The 13742-nt window shown below is 66.2% G+C and overlaps 2 protein-coding genes across 6 annotated transcripts; one reads left to right on the top strand and one right to left on the bottom strand.

Moving 5' to 3' along the window:
* Positions 1–905: 905 nt before the first annotated feature.
* TCEA2 (transcription elongation factor A2) lies at positions 906–7651 on the top strand. Its single transcript, XM_036244335.1, has 10 exons — positions 906–1035; positions 3329–3391; positions 3711–3816; positions 4860–4950; positions 5741–5871; positions 5971–6027; positions 6393–6547; positions 6613–6759; positions 7280–7351; positions 7536–7651. The coding sequence occupies exons 1-10, from the start codon at positions 967–969 to the stop codon at positions 7542–7544; spliced, it is 900 nt and encodes a 299-aa protein (XP_036100228.1). The 5' UTR covers positions 906–966; the 3' UTR covers positions 7545–7651.
* On the bottom strand, positions 7636–13354 carry RGS19 (regulator of G protein signaling 19). Of its 5 annotated transcripts, none has more exons than XM_036244337.1 (5): positions 13022–13354; positions 10559–10655; positions 10253–10371; positions 9304–9378; positions 7636–9226 (listed from the first exon to the last, which is right to left on the bottom strand). In XM_036244337.1, the coding sequence occupies exons 2-5, from the start codon at positions 10586–10588 to the stop codon at positions 8800–8802; spliced, it is 651 nt and encodes a 216-aa protein (XP_036100230.1). In that variant the 5' UTR covers positions 10589–10655; positions 13022–13354; the 3' UTR covers positions 7636–8799. The 5 variants fall into 5 exon arrangements, with proteins under 5 accessions (XP_036100230.1, XP_036100231.1, XP_036100233.1 ...); XM_036244338.1 differs by lacking the exon at positions 13022–13354 and adding an exon at positions 11146–11321; XM_036244340.1 differs by lacking the exon at positions 10559–10655.
* Positions 13355–13742: the final 388 nt, after the last annotated feature.

Genomic DNA, 13742 nt, shown 5'->3' with positions numbered 1-13742 from the left:
GACAACCTAATGGCTCATGCTCTGTCCAGGTTCTCGGTGCTTGATGTACATCAGCTCACATCCTCCTGACAGCAGCCCTGTGAGGTAGACACTATCAACATCCCATTTCGCAGACGGGGAGACTGTGGCACAAAGGGGTCAGTGCCTTATTTGAAGTGGCAGCCCGGGATTTGCATCCTGCAGCTGAGTACGGAGGCAGGGTCCTGGCCCAAGCAGCCTCTCCAAGTCCCTTGGCGCCTTGCTAACCCCAGCCCCTGCCTCTCCCAGACTCCGCATCTGGTTACTGCTCCCTCCCACCTCCAGGCGCCCCGCACGAGGCCTCAGACGCTAGAATCCGGAGCAGAGCACTCAGGGCGTCTCCCGCAGGACTTGGCTCTAGGGCACCGGAGTCAGGATCCGGCTGCCTCGCGACAGCGGAGGATGGAAGACGAGGGCTCAAAGTGGGTGGAGAGGGGGGACGGACTCTAAGGTGCCTTTGCAGCCCCGCGCAGTGGGACCCCCGGCCGCTCCAGGAAGGAGGCTCGGGAGGGACGTCCCGGGGCCCACGCTGCAGCAGGCACGCACGTCCTAGCCCCACGCGCCACCGCAGCGCCCTCCACCAGGCAAGCCGGACCGTGCGGAGGCTGGTGGGACTGGCAGTCCTTCGGCTCCGCAGGTCTGCAGCGACGGCCCGCGTCAGGACTACAATCCCCAAGAAGCTTTGCGCACGCGCGAGGCTCCTGGGAATTGTGGTCCAGAGCGGGGGTTAGCGCGCGCGAGGCGGCGGCGCGGAGACTACGTGTCCCAGGATGCCGTGCGGCGGGCGCGGGGGCCGAGGGTTTGAACGGAGGGTCTCCCTCCCGCGGCAGGGCTGCGTCGGCTGCGGCGGGTGCGGGTGCGGGAGGCGGCGACGGCCGGGGCTGGCGTCCGGGCCGGGAGGCTGAGGCTGGCGCGGCGGGCGCTGGGGGCGCTGCCCCCGAGGCAGTGATGGGCAAGGAGGAGGAGATTGCGCGCATCGCCCGGAGGCTGGACAAGATGGTGACCAAGAAGAGCGCGGTGAGGGGCGCGGGCCGCCAGGACCCCGGGACCCCCGCCCCGCCGAGCCCCCGCCGAGCCCGCCGAGCCCCCGTCAGGGCCGGGGAGACCCCCGAGGGGCAGGACGAGCCCCTGCCCCGGCCAGCCCTGCCCGTCACCCCCGCACGCACGGCCGAGGCCGCGATCGGGCCTGGACCTGGCCCCGCAGCCCCGCTCCGGACGCCGACCGCCCCTTCCCGTCCGACTCCGGACCCGGGGGCTGGGCCAGCAGCCCCTCCTGGCCCCGCCCGCGGGCCTCGCGACGCCCCAGCCGGTGTCCCCGCAGCGCCCCGGCCTCCCCGCACCCGACCGGAGCCCTGGAGCCCTGCGGGGCCTGGGCTGCGGCTCGCACCGTCCCCGACCCTCAGGAACCAGGTGTCCCCAATAAATGCTTTCCGTTGTTCAGCCCGGACTCGCCCGCAGCACCTGGGGCGGGGTGGCAGCAGGACCCCCGGGCCCAGGCCCCGCCGGCCGCGAGCGGGGAGCCTTGCGGGAGCGGCGCGGGTCTCGCCGGGGGGCCCGGCGGAGGGGTTCCAGCAGCGCCAAGGCCTGGCCACCTGCATGGCCTTCCACGGAGGCGTCCTGGGTGGGTGGAGGGGTCCCCCTGGCTCCCCGAGAGGCTCCGCAAACACGACCCACTCTGGCCTCACTGGGCGTCTGGGTTCCCTGCCAGGAGGCTCAGCCCCTGGGCTCCGTCCCTGCACCGTCATCCCGGGCTGTGCGCTCGCACTGACGGTCGGTGGCACTTGGGGTGGACAGGGTTGTCTGGGTCCCTGTGGACTGGGGTTCTGGGAAAGGGGTGCCTCTCACTCATCCGTTCACCCAGCAAGCAACCCCTCCCCCCCAATTGTGTTCGTACACCTGGGGGGCCTCTGGCAGCACAGATCAGAGTGTGGGAACAATCTGGGGCCTTTTTCAGAGATGACCCGAGAAAGAAGCTACTTCCCCTGTGAAGGAGACAAAATAAATAATAGACACTCCCCCTGGGGTAGGGGGTCGGATATAGGTCCTGAAACCCATGGAGGGCTGGATGGGGCCAGGCAGAACTGGGGGGAGTCGAACCCCCGGGGAGGGTGAGAAGGCAAGCAGCTGTGGCCAGCCAACTTCTGGAAGGGAGGTGGCGGGGCTGGGGTACTGTGGAGTGGGGGGCGAGAGCTAGCAGAAGCTCCTGGTGCTCCCAGTGCCCATGAGCGCCTCGGCTGGAGCCCCAGAAAGCTGGCATTGTGAAGTCTGAGGTTCCGTTTGGGGGAAGATGATCAGTGAGTGGCACTGTGCCCTTGGCTCTGGTGACCATCTGTCCCCTCTGAGGAGGTCACCCCAGGGCTGTAGCCTGAGCAGAGATGCCACCCAGATTGGTGGTGCCGGCAGGCCAGGCCCTCCCACGGCCTGGGACATCTGAGGCTCTCACAACCTTGGGTGGCTGGGTGGGATCATCTGTGCTCCTTTATGTCATGGGATAGACACGTGAGAACAGTGCGTTGAGAAGTGAAGCATCTGTGGGGAGAACAGCAGGGAGGAGGGGGATGCTGATGGGTGTGGTTGCTGAGGTGTCGTTTAAACAAAGCTGTGGAGGGAGGGAGGGAGGGAGGGCAGGCACACATCTTTGGACACCCCAGGAGAGACCCCCTGGCTGCGGGAGAAGCAGGTGTGAGGTCCGGAGGCCAGCAGCCTGGCACACTTGGGAACAGTGAGCAAAGGCGCTTCACCGTATGAGGGAGTTGAGAAAACAGGTGGGGCTGAGGCAGAAGGAGACCAGGGGTCTGTGCAGTAGTCCAGGCGGGGGCTGATGGCTGGCCAAGGGATGAGTGACTCCTGGAGAGGCTGATGGGGTGGGGAGTGGGACTTTCATCAACTGCTGGGTGTGGGTATGGTGCAGGTGCCCTGCAGGTTTGGTTTCAGCAGGGGACACTGACGGGTCCTGGGCCGGTCCCTGTCAGGGGGTCAGGGGACCACTTTAGGAAGAGGCTACCCGACCCATCTGGGCAATGGATATGGGACTGCACAGGGGAGTGGGTGCCCCTGGGGCCACACCTGCACTGAGCTGTGGTCCTTCAAGGTGTTTCCCACCATCCTGACTTGGTCAGTGGCTGATGCCAGGTCAGTAGTCATGTGACCTGCCATGCTGGGGTTGCGTGCACAGCCCCCCCACCCCGGGCATCCGAGCCCAGGTGGACCTCCCAGCTCTCACTGCTGTGTAGCCCCCCACCCGCGTGTCTGAGGTGGGCTCCACCACGACCTCAAAGTTCTTCATGAAGGCACTTCCTTCTCCTTCTAGGAGGGAGCCATGGACCTGCTGCGGGAGCTGAAGGCCATGCCAGTCACGCTGCACCTGCTCCAGGTAGGGCCCCGTGTGTTTCCTGCTCGGGACAGCTCCTGGGCACCTGGCAGCTCCCTGGCCCTGGCCTTGTCCTTGGTTAGGCACAGTACCTTCCCTGAGGCGGCCGTCCCTGCCTTTTTCTGTTGTTCTGAGATGGGCAGACATCTGAGGGTGACCCAGCTCTCCCTTGCCACTGAGACTCCTAGGTCCCAAATGGGGCAGTAGCCCTCGGGAAGTGTCCCCCTTCCCTTGCCAATCCCAGCCCCTGCCCTGTGGGTGCTTCCAGGGGTCTGTGAGGAGGGTCTGGCCGCTGCCCTCAGCCCAGACACCTGCCTCGCAGTCCACCCGGGTCGGCATGTCTGTCAACGCCCTGCGGAAACAGAGCTCTGATGAGGAGGTCATCGCGCTGGCCAAGTCTCTCATCAAGTCCTGGAAGAAGCTCCTGGGTGCGTGTCAGGCTGAGCAGGGGCAGGGGACCCTGGGGATGGGGGCGTAGCAGACCGTCCCGGAAGCTGGTCTGGGCTGGGAGCCGTGGGGCTTCTATGTGGAGCCAGGAGAGAGGGGAGTTGAGGGTGGGTGCAGGGCTGGGGAAGCCACACAGGAGAAACGTGTCTGGGCAGCAGGAGGGCAGGGAGTGGCCCCAGACCAGGGGAGAAGCGAGGGGAGGAGGAGGAAGGGGCAAGAGGTGAGGAAAAGGAGGGGAGAAGGGGAGTGCGGGGGAAGGGGAGTGGAAGGTGGCAGAGAGGAGGGGGGTGTTGCCACTCGGGTTGGGCAGCCTTTTCCTAGGGACAGCAGGGTGCCTGGGGTTGCAGAGGCCCCCACCTCTGGACACTGAACCCCACCCCTCCTCCCAGCCTCTTCTGGGCTCTGTCCAAAGCCTGAAATGTGTGTTCTGGGCCTCCCTCCAGTCCTGCGTGGCCAAAGGGCCACCTGTTGGACAAGTGTGTGTGTGTTTTGGTGGTGGGTGGGACGCTCCTCTCCTGTGGGGAGGTCCCCAGTGCAGGCCAGGGTCTCAGGAGCCCAGTGGGGATGTGCCCAGCGGGTGGGGCTCACTGCAGTGCCTGAGGTCCAGTTGGGGAATGGCCATGTCCTGCCGGCCTGCAGTGACTGGTCTTCGTCCAAGTTCAAATGCTTCACCTGTGGAGACCGTCGCGGGGGGAAGTGTGTGCTCGGACTCAGGGATCGCTCTGGGTGGACGGCAGCCCCCTTGGCAGGACGGGCGTGGGGTAGGCCCCAGAGAGGCCCACCGGCAGCCTGCTTGAGTCGGGGGCCGTGCGGGCAGGGGTGTGGGTGCTGTCCTGAGTCTGGGCAGGAGAGGACCACAGCCGGTGCTTAGCAGGAAGGCTCAGCACCTGGGCCTGGGTGAGGGCCAGGACTGGGGAGCGGGCTGAGCTGTGCCTTGGTGGTGGTCTGCTCCCCTCCCTGGCCTGGCCCTGCCCTCTGGCCTGCCCTCCCCTAGCCAGCCACTCCCCCTTCTGGGCACTTGCAGATGCTTCCGATGCCAAAGCCAGGGACCGGAGGAGGGGCGGGCCTCTGCCCACTTCATCCTCGAAGGAGGGCTCCGAGGCCCAGGATCCCAGGTAGTGAGTCCGGAAGGCAGCTGCACACCCTCCACCACCTGGGAACTGCTGCTCAGTCTGCAGGTGCTGATTTCCGCGCCCTGAGCAGGCCAAGGACACACGAACACGGGCCTTTCCCTCTCGGAGGGGACTCTCGTCTCGCCTGGTTGGCCTCTTGGGGTGCCTCCCTTCCAAAGCTCCTCTGGACACTCTGCAGCCCCACATCAAGGGGCAAGGCAATGCCTGGGCCACAAGAGCTGCTGGGGCCCTGAGCGGGCTCGTGGGAACCCTGCTCATGTCCCGGCTCCAGGCCGGTCCTCGGTCTGGGTCTTGGCGGCCAGCTCAGGTTGCACACCCTTGAACTGGCATCGCTCACTGCCAGCCTCTCCCTCCCTCGTGGGGTCACGGGAGTATGAGATGCAGGGACATGAGGGGAGGGCTAGAGGGTGCAGCACGGATAGAGGCAGCCCTGGGTGTGGCGCCCAGCCCTGCCAGGGGCATCTGTGTTGGTGGGCAGATCTGGTCTTGGGTGACCACCAGCTCCACCTGCCTTTCCCAATTTGGCAGCTTGTGTTGGGTGGTCTGGTCCTGTGATCTGGGCCTCCCTGGGGGCGGTGCTGTGCCCATTGTGGGGCTCCCCACCCAGGTGGCCTCACTGTCCCTGGACCGCTGGGCAGAGCCTGTGGGCATGCTGGGCCAGGCTGCTCTCAGGGTGGAGCAGGTGGGCTTAGGGGAGACGGGCTGCGATGTTGGCTCTTCTGGGGACTGGTGTCTCATCTCACATGGCCCGAGTGGGCCTGTCTCTCTCCAGCCGCAAGAGGCCGGAGCTGCCCAGGATGCTGTCAACCCCCAGGATGACCACGTTCCCCCCGGTGCCGGTCACCTGCGATGCCGTGCGGAACAAGTGCCGTGAGATGCTGACGGCGGCCCTGCAGACGGACCGTGAGTGCCGAGGGACAGCCTGTCCCCACTGGCTGCTGCCCCCTGGGTGCTGGGGGGCTGGGAGCCAGCGGGGCAGCTGGTGAGGGCTGCTTCTTGCAGATGACCACGTGGCCGTCAGTGCGGACTGCGAGCACCTGTCCGCCCAGATAGAGGAGTATATCCTTGTGCCAGGGCTGGAGGGCTGGGGTGCAGTTGTCTCCGGGCCAGCCAGGCCCAGCTCCCCCGGTGGCCACTACCCTGGCGCCTTTGCCAGGCTGACGGGTATTGGGGTGGGTTGACTCCTGAGCCTGACGAGGGCTGCTTCTGCCTGCTGGGGCCTGGACCTCAGAACCGGGTGCAGGGAGGGTCGCCCAGCAGCCCTGCACCTCCCTGACAGACCTGAGCGGGCAGACTGACCCGAGCGCCAGGCTCCTCTTCCTGCCCAGCCCCAGCCCTGTAGTCCCTATGGGGAGCCCCCCATAGCTGCACAGGGTGGGTGGAGGGAATCAGCCCGGCCGGTGACGGTCCTTAAACACCTGCACGCATCTTCCGCGACGTGGGGAACACTGACATGAAGTACAAGAACCGTGTGCGGAGCCGCATCTCCAACCTCAAGGATGCCAAGAACCCGGACCTGCGGCGGAACGTGCTGTGCGGCACCATAACACCCCAGCAGATCGCGGTGATGACATCGGAGGTAACCCCCCACCCGGGCGGGCTGCCCCGGGGTGCAGCCCAGCAGCTAAGCGCCCCGCCTTCCAGGAGATGGCCAGCGACGAGCTGAAGGAGATCCGCAAGGCGATGACCAAGGAGGCGATCCGCGAGCACCAGATGGCCCGCACGGGCGGCACGCAGACAGACCTGTTCACCTGCGGCAGGTGCAGGAAGAAGAGCTGCACCTACACTCAGGTGCGTGGCTGCCAGCCCCACGGGCGTGTCCTCAGGGCTGGCTCTGTGCGTGGGGTCCACGCCCTCACGCCTGGTGCTAATGGTCTGGGGCGCAGGCCAGGGAGTGGTGGTCACCTCTGGGGCCTCCCCACTTGCCCAGGACCCCTGGTCTCCGGTAAGCAGCGTCTCTGGGGCCGGGTCCTGCTTGCTGTGGATACTAAGGTTGGGGGACCTGGCCGGCCCAGTATCGGGGCCCTGAGGACTTGCTACTGGCGGGAGGAGGGTGTGCTGTGCTCCCTGGCGGCAGCTGCAGGATTGCACCCAGGTCCGTGGAGGTTACGCTCTGTGGACCCAGGTGTCCGGTGGGGCCTTGGTAAGAGTGGTCAGGTGGCTGGGGCAGCGTCAGCACAGGTCACCCGCAAGGGCCCAGGGCTGAGGCCAGCATGGTGGCCTCCCAGGTTACGACTCCAGGAGAGACCTACTGTCTTACGCCACCTGACAGACCCTGGGGCTGGGGGCCCCCACCCTGTCCCCTCCGCAGGTGCAGACCCGCAGCTCTGACGAGCCCATGACCACGTTCGTTGTCTGCAACGAGTGTGGGAACCGCTGGAAGGTAAGTGGGTGAGCCCAGGCCCTCCAGCCCTTCTCTGCGTGGGGTCCGTGTGGTGTGAACTGGGGGACAGCCCTGCCCAGCTGGCCTCCTGGGAACTCTGGGGAGGGTGGCGGAGACCCCTCCTTTGCCCCTGCCCTGCGGGGTCCCCAGGCCGAGTGGCTGGATGCCTGTCCCCTCCTTGCAGTTCTGCTGAGCCCTCCTGCAGCCCTGCAGCCGCACCCTCTGCAGCTTCTCTGAAGACCCGCCCCGTGCCCTCCTGCTGTCCCGGAGGGCAGCAGGCCCCGCCCCCACCACAGCACACCCTTCTCCCAATTATTAAATGTTTGTTTTTGCCACCAAGCTGTCCTTGGCTTTGGGTCCTGGTGGGCCATGTGCAGGCTTGGCTGTGAGCTGGGCCCCCACTGCCTCAGGGGCACCCCTCCTTCCTGGAGTCAGGTGACACTGCCTGCAGCCCAGTGGAGCAGCCCTGGGCGGACTGGGTGGGAGGGGCCTTGGGCACACAGAGGACTCGGGTCACCTACCCAGGGCGTGTGCAGGGCCAGGCAAGCCTGGGTCCCAGCCTCTGCTCTTGAAGGGTCCTCGGTGCCCTGGACCAGACAGTGTCGAAATCTTTGCATCCCGGGAACTCGGGGCTGGAGTGGCCAGCACGTGCCTGACACACGTCGGAGGTAACAGTGCCTGGCACCCGGGACCCTTGGGGGAAGGTCACCCCACGTGTACTGCCCCGCTGGCCAGCCTCCAGGGGCCTCAAGTGCCTTCCAGGATCCCGCCCACCCAAGGCTTGGGCTGTGATTCCCACTGTACTGCCAGTCGTGGGGGGTGCTGGGGGCGCACCTGCCTGGGCCCTCGCCCGAGGGTGGGAGTGGGGAAGAGCTCGTGGGGCAGGTCCCCTCAGCCTGGCTGCTCCCCTGTCCCGAGTCTGAGATGTGGAAAGAGAGGAGACTTGCTTTAAAAACATCTTCAATAATAAGATAATCCTATTTTGGGAGAGCGGGATGGAGATAAATATGAAAACAACCTTTTTTTGAGTAAAATACAGTGAGGACACTTCCAGGTTGAAAATGAACGAACACGAAGAGAGATGCTGGGGTCTGTCACCTGAGCCTGGTCTAGAGGATCTCACCAAGTCACCAAACTAGAGTACAGGGGTCCTCTTCCCCACTAAAGGCATTTTCCGAGGTCCCCGGCTGCCTGGGGAGGGGCCCAGTAAGGCTGGTGGGTCCAAGATGCCTCCTGGAGGGTCCTCCTCTCGCCACAGGAGCTCCTGGCCGGCAGCACACCTGCCTGTTAGCAGGACCTTGGGGCACTAGGTCCCCTGGGTGGGGAGGGCTCCCGCCTGCCCTGCACGGGGAGCTCCTACCTAGCAGGGCCCCAGGGTGCTGGGCCTGGCGTGCCTGACCCCGGCTGCTGCACACGGGAAGGCGACGAGTCTCGCAGCGGGTGGGTGCCTAGGCCTCCTGGGAGGACTGGGAGCTCCCCTGCAGCAGCAGGGCGCGGTAGGCGGGGGAGCTGAGGAAGCGGGGATAGGAGTCCCGGTGCATGAGCGTGTAGATCTGCAGCTGCGCGTCGTCGAATGTGTGCGCAGACGGCTCCTGCATCTTCCTGTTGATGCCCTCCCGCACGCGGGAGTCCAGGCTCACCTCCTTGGGGGACAGGATGGACACGTAGTCCTCGTAGATGAGCCGCGCCTTCTCGTCCACCACGTGCTGGTTGGCCTCGGCCTTGAGCTCCTCGCAGGCCAGCCAGAAAAGCATGTTCTCCTCGCTGTACTCCGTGCGCAGGAACGCCCGGAAGGCGCTGCGGCCCGCGGGACTGTGCATCAGCTTGTCGAAAGACTGCGCCCAGCTCTGCACCTCCTCGGGGCTCGGCGTGCTGCTGGGCACCCGCCCCAGGTCAGGCCCGTGTGGTCTGCCTAGACCCCCAGCCCGCAGCCCGCACAGCCCCGGACTCACCAGACTTCACAGCTGGGGAGGGGCTGCAGCTTGCTCTCCCCGGAAGCCCGCCACGCTCGCCGTCGCCCTTCGCTCCTGATGGCAGACACGCAGGCCCGTGTGTGGACACGGGACACAGCACGAGTGAGCCTGCTCAGGTGGAGGCCCTGGATCTGCTCCTTCCCCCGTCCCAGCCCCAGGGCCAAAGCCTCTTCAGCCGTTTGAGCCTTTGGGGCTTCCGTGGGCTCCTGGTGCACTTCCCTGCCTGACCTTGCTCCCCTTCTGCCACAGACCCCTGGCCCTGGAGGCTGGCTCCCAAACCCACACCTGGTAACACACACCTCACACCGAAGCGTCCACACACAATCCACATACAACTCGGCACCTACTGCTGCCTGCCTGCCTCCAAACTCGCCCTTGGCCTCCAAAACCAAATTCCGTGAACCCTAACTCTTCCTGTTCTCCCACCCCCAGGCCACCCCTCTACCATCTTGGGCCTGGGCTCAGGCCTTGGTTGCTCACTGGTCAGCTGGTCCCTTTCAGCAGTGAAAGGCCTGAAGCCGGAGTGGGGCCAGGCCTCGGAGGCACAAAAATGCCAACAGCTTCCCCAGATGCCTACAAAACCCGGGGGCCACATGGAGGCCCTACACCCACGCGGGCAGGCTGCTCTGGAGGTGTGTCCCAGGGCAGGTCTCTGCTCGGCGCCCCTCTACCTGCCGGCCTGCAGGGTCTGCGAGGCCAGCGGGGCTGGCTCCAGGCAGTCAGTGAGCGTGTGCTGAGTAAGAGGACAGGGGTGCACACACGGGGCTGGGGCACTGGCCGGCGGCCACCAGTGCCCAGCAGCCCCTAGACAGGTGTTGTGGGTGGCAGGGGCGTCCTGCCTGTGGGCAACACCTCAGAAGCCACCCGAGGGTCAGGGAGTGGGATCTTGGGCCAGGTCTGCTCAGCCCCGCCCCACCCCCCCACGTACCAGGAGCAGCTGCAACAGCAACACCAGCACAAGCAGCAGGGGTTGCGGCTGGGGGCAGCCGGGGGGGCCGCATGACTGGACATGGAGGGAGGCTGGTCTGCCTCCTCTGGCCCTGTGTGCTGGGGGAAGACGGGCCGCCTCAGGCACCGACCTGCGGGCACCCACCTCTCCTCGTGGGCTGCCTGCTGGTGGCCACGCTCCCAAGGGCAGGACCCTTCCAGCCTCCCAGGTGCAGGAGGGTCCCTCAATTCCTTGTTACCTCCCCCAGCCCCCCAAGTGACAGAGGCAGGGGTGGAGGTGGTGCACCTGCTTCTCAGCCTCATGCTCGGTGGGCATGGGTGGGGTGGAGGTGGTCGCCGGGGCTCCGTGGTGCCGGCTCGGGACCCTCACCACAACCTGGGGTCTGAGAAGAGAGGCCAAGGTTCTCAGGGAACTTGAGACCCCTGTCTCTCCATGCCCCCCGAGAGGGCTCTTGAGAAGGCTTCCCTCCTTCTCAGTGCCCCAGCAGGGCCTGCTCCCCTGCCTGCACCCCACCCCAGCCTACACCGGGGCTGTGAAGGGTGCACGGTTGTGAGGAGGGGTCCCCAAGAACACAGGATGTTCTGGGACACCCCCATCTGCTCAGTCCCTGGGAAGCCGGAAGCTTGGGTTCCTCTTTCTTGGTTTCCGGCTTCTGGCCCCACCCCCAAGGGCACTGGGGGCCCCAAGAGTCTGGGTCTATCAGGTTGGTGTATAGGGGTGGTGGTGGGACATTCAGAACTCCCATCCCCGCTCCTCCATCCTGGGTGTTCTGTGGGTGTGTGTGTGTGAGGGGTAGTGGGCAGGTTGCTTCCCACCAGGAACCTTGATCTGCCTGTGGACCCAGAGTAGTGGAGGTGGTCACTGGGGCTCACCAAGGGGCAGCCGCCTATGTCCAAAGCCTGAAGGGTCCGAGTGGGAAAGGAGCAGGACTTCCTGAAGGTGCAGGAAGTGGATTCACAGGGGAGCCGGGCTGGGAGCCTCCCATGGACCACCGCTCCTCCCACTGAGCGCGTCCCTGGCAGCCCCTACCCCAGCCGGCCACTCACGGACCAGGTCTCCCGCCTCTCCCCCTCCCCCATCGGGCTGCGGAAACCGCTGCCTCGCCACAAGGCGGCACGCGGGGGGGGGGGGGGGGGGCAGCAGTGGGCGGGGATGTCCTGCTCCCTGGTAGGAACTTCGGGGTACCCGGGGGACGAAGGGGGTGCGCCCTTCTCAGCGTCTGCGCAGCACCTACGCTGACATCTCACCGGGAAGCCCCCTCCCCGCTGTCCTCCGCGAGGCCCGCTGGGATTCCAGTCGGAGCAGTGACAGCACAGGGCAGCCAATCAGCGCCCTGGAGGCAGTTTTGAAGGCCTCCCCGCCACCGCCCGCCTGCGCCCACTGCGGCCCAGGTGAGGCGTCCCCACCACCTGTCTCAGCCGGCAGGAGGCTCACAGCTTGGTTTCACTTTATGTTCTCATCCCTCAGCTGGGGGCCTGTTAGCCCTTTTTGGTCCATGTTGGCCTCAGCCAGGGTCAGGAGGGCAGGGTGCTCTAGGGACAGGCCCCAGGCGGGCACCAGGCCAGGTAGCTCCTGGAGCAAGGCTCCATTCCGGCTCTGGCCCGGTCCTGGGCCAGGACCCTGTGAGCGCACGGGTTATCACAGGGCCGCCGGGCCGCCAGGGCCTGGGCACACAGAGGCCTCTGCCCTGACCCATGGGGCCGCAGCCCCTTACCACCTGGAGATCATGGGGCTCACACTGGGTCCCACAGGCTCCCAGCAAGCAGATGGGGAAGCAGCCGCACCACAGCCTTTCCCTCAGGGGTCAAGTTTCTAGGGAAAGGAAGGGGTGTGGCAACCTCTGAGGTCTAGTAGCTGTACCCCAGACTGCTGTGACTTCCCCCAGGAGAGCTGCTCTTCCTCCTCTGCACCCCCACCCACTGTGAGTGGGGGCAGGGGCCCAGTCCTGTACCCCAACCCCTAGCACCTGAAGACTGTACCCACATCAGATGCCATCTCCAACTTAGCTCTGAATTGGAGGGGACCTCTTCGAGGGTGCAGGGCCCAGGTACTGGGGTCCAAGTTTGGGGCAGAGGGAGACAAGGCCTTGGGCCCGACTCCTAATACCCTTTTCAGGCTGGTTGGGGCCACCTCTGCACCCAGGGCACCTACTCTTTCCTGGGTGGCCATAGGGTCTGAACTGGGGTTCTTGCTCCTCATTCTGGCATTTGGAGGGGGGGTCGTTCCTCTTCCCCAGCCCCTTCAAGCCTCCCCCCCCCACCCTCCCCGTCTGGGATGAAAGAGGCTGGACAGGCAGCAAGTCCAGCCTCTAGGGACAGAGGCTCCCTTGGGAGTGGCTGCTGCTCTGCTCCACAGAAGGAAAAAGAACGACTCCAGTCCAAAAAAAGAATGAGAAAATGTGACAATCCCAGAAAAAATGCCATAACCTTTGGGAGGGGGGTTGACAGAGGGGCTCCATTCCCTCCTGACCCTAATCAGTACCCTTCCTATCTGCTGCCCCCTCTCCCCCACACTTTTGGCTGGTGGGGGAGCCCCAGACTGGCTCACCCAAGGCAGGCCCATTTTCCTAACCCTCGAGACCCTCGCCCCAGCCCACCTCTGCAGTGGTGGATGAGGGGCTCGCTTCTCTCTCTTCCTCTTTCTGCTGGGAGGGTCTGGCTGAAAAGCCTGTCCTCTGCTGGGACCCCTTGCTCCGGTCTCTGACGCCCCCACCCCCACCTCGGGAGCTCGCCATGGCGCCCCACTCACCAGTGACCCAAAGGCGAGGTGGGGGCGGGAGGGGCCAGGTTCGGCCTGGGCCCCACCCTGGCTGCTGAAGGGATGTACACTGCAGGGACTCAAGTCAGACGGCAGGAGGTTCTCCTGCGGCGCTCCGGAGGGAGGCCGGCGCCGGGCCGGATCGGCTGGGGCGGGGGGCGCAGCACCTCCCTCGCGACTCGCAGGGCTGAGAGGTGGCTAGATCCAACGCTGCGGGGGCGGGCAGGGTGTCCCGCTTCGGCCCCTCCCCACCAGGCTGAGGGGGGCGGGAGACGCGGAAACCTGGGTTCTTCCGGCCCCCCCTTTGAGCAATCACTTCCCCAGGCTCTGAGCTGCAGAAAAGGGGAACCCGGTTGCAGCGCCCCCTCCCCCACGCGCGTGGGGGCGGACTCCAGTCCCGCCGCGGCCCAGGGTCCACGTGGACCCCGCGGCGGGAGTCCTTGGGGTGCGGATCCCGGAGCCTGCTCCGGAGGCTCCCGGCCCGCACGACCCGGAGGGGCAGAGCTGCGGCGCCCGGCGCCCGGCGCGCGCACTCACCGGCGGCGTTCCCGAGCTGCTCGCGCCTCCGCGCCGCGGGGCCCGCGCTCCGAGGTCCGGCCGGATCGTCTCGGACGGGGCGCGGGGTGGTGTGCGCAGGCGCCTGGGCCGCACTTCCCCAAAGCGCGGGGCAGGGACTTCCTCGCGCGGGGAGGCGCCCCGCCCGCCCCGCCGG

The sequence above is a fragment of the Molossus molossus genome, unplaced genomic scaffold (assembly GCF_014108415.1).
Source record: "Molossus molossus isolate mMolMol1 unplaced genomic scaffold, mMolMol1.p scaffold_m16_p_6, whole genome shotgun sequence".
NCBI classification, from domain to species: domain Eukaryota; kingdom Metazoa; phylum Chordata; class Mammalia; order Chiroptera; family Molossidae; genus Molossus; species Molossus molossus.
This window is presented reverse-complemented; position numbering and strand designations above follow the sequence as displayed.

What these genes read in the sequence shown, in the direction of transcription:
- TCEA2 (XM_036244335.1), top strand. Translation starts at nt 967, where the DNA reads ATGGGCAAGGAGGAGGAGATTGCGCGCATCGCCCGGAGGCTGGACAAG. An exon ending in TGGTGACCAAGAAGAGCGCG is followed by an intron (nt 1,036 to 3,328) that starts GTGAGGGGCGCG and finishes TTCTCCTTCTAG; the next exon opens with GAGGGAGCCATGGACCTGCT. An exon ending in GTCCTGGAAGAAGCTCCTGG is followed by an intron (nt 3,817 to 4,859) that starts GTGCGTGTCAGG and finishes GGGCACTTGCAG; the next exon opens with ATGCTTCCGATGCCAAAGCC.
- RGS19 (XM_036244337.1), bottom strand. Translation starts at nt 10,588, where the DNA reads ATGCCCACCGAGCATGAGGCTGAGAAGCAG. An exon ending in TGCTGTTGCAGCTGCTCCTG is followed by an intron (nt 9,379 to 10,252) that starts GTACGTGGGGGG and finishes GTCTGCCATCAG; the next exon opens with GAGCGAAGGGCGACGGCGAG. An exon ending in CTCCCCAGCTGTGAAGTCTG is followed by an intron (nt 9,227 to 9,303) that starts GTGAGTCCGGGG and finishes GCGGGTGCCCAG; the next exon opens with CAGCACGCCGAGCCCCGAGG.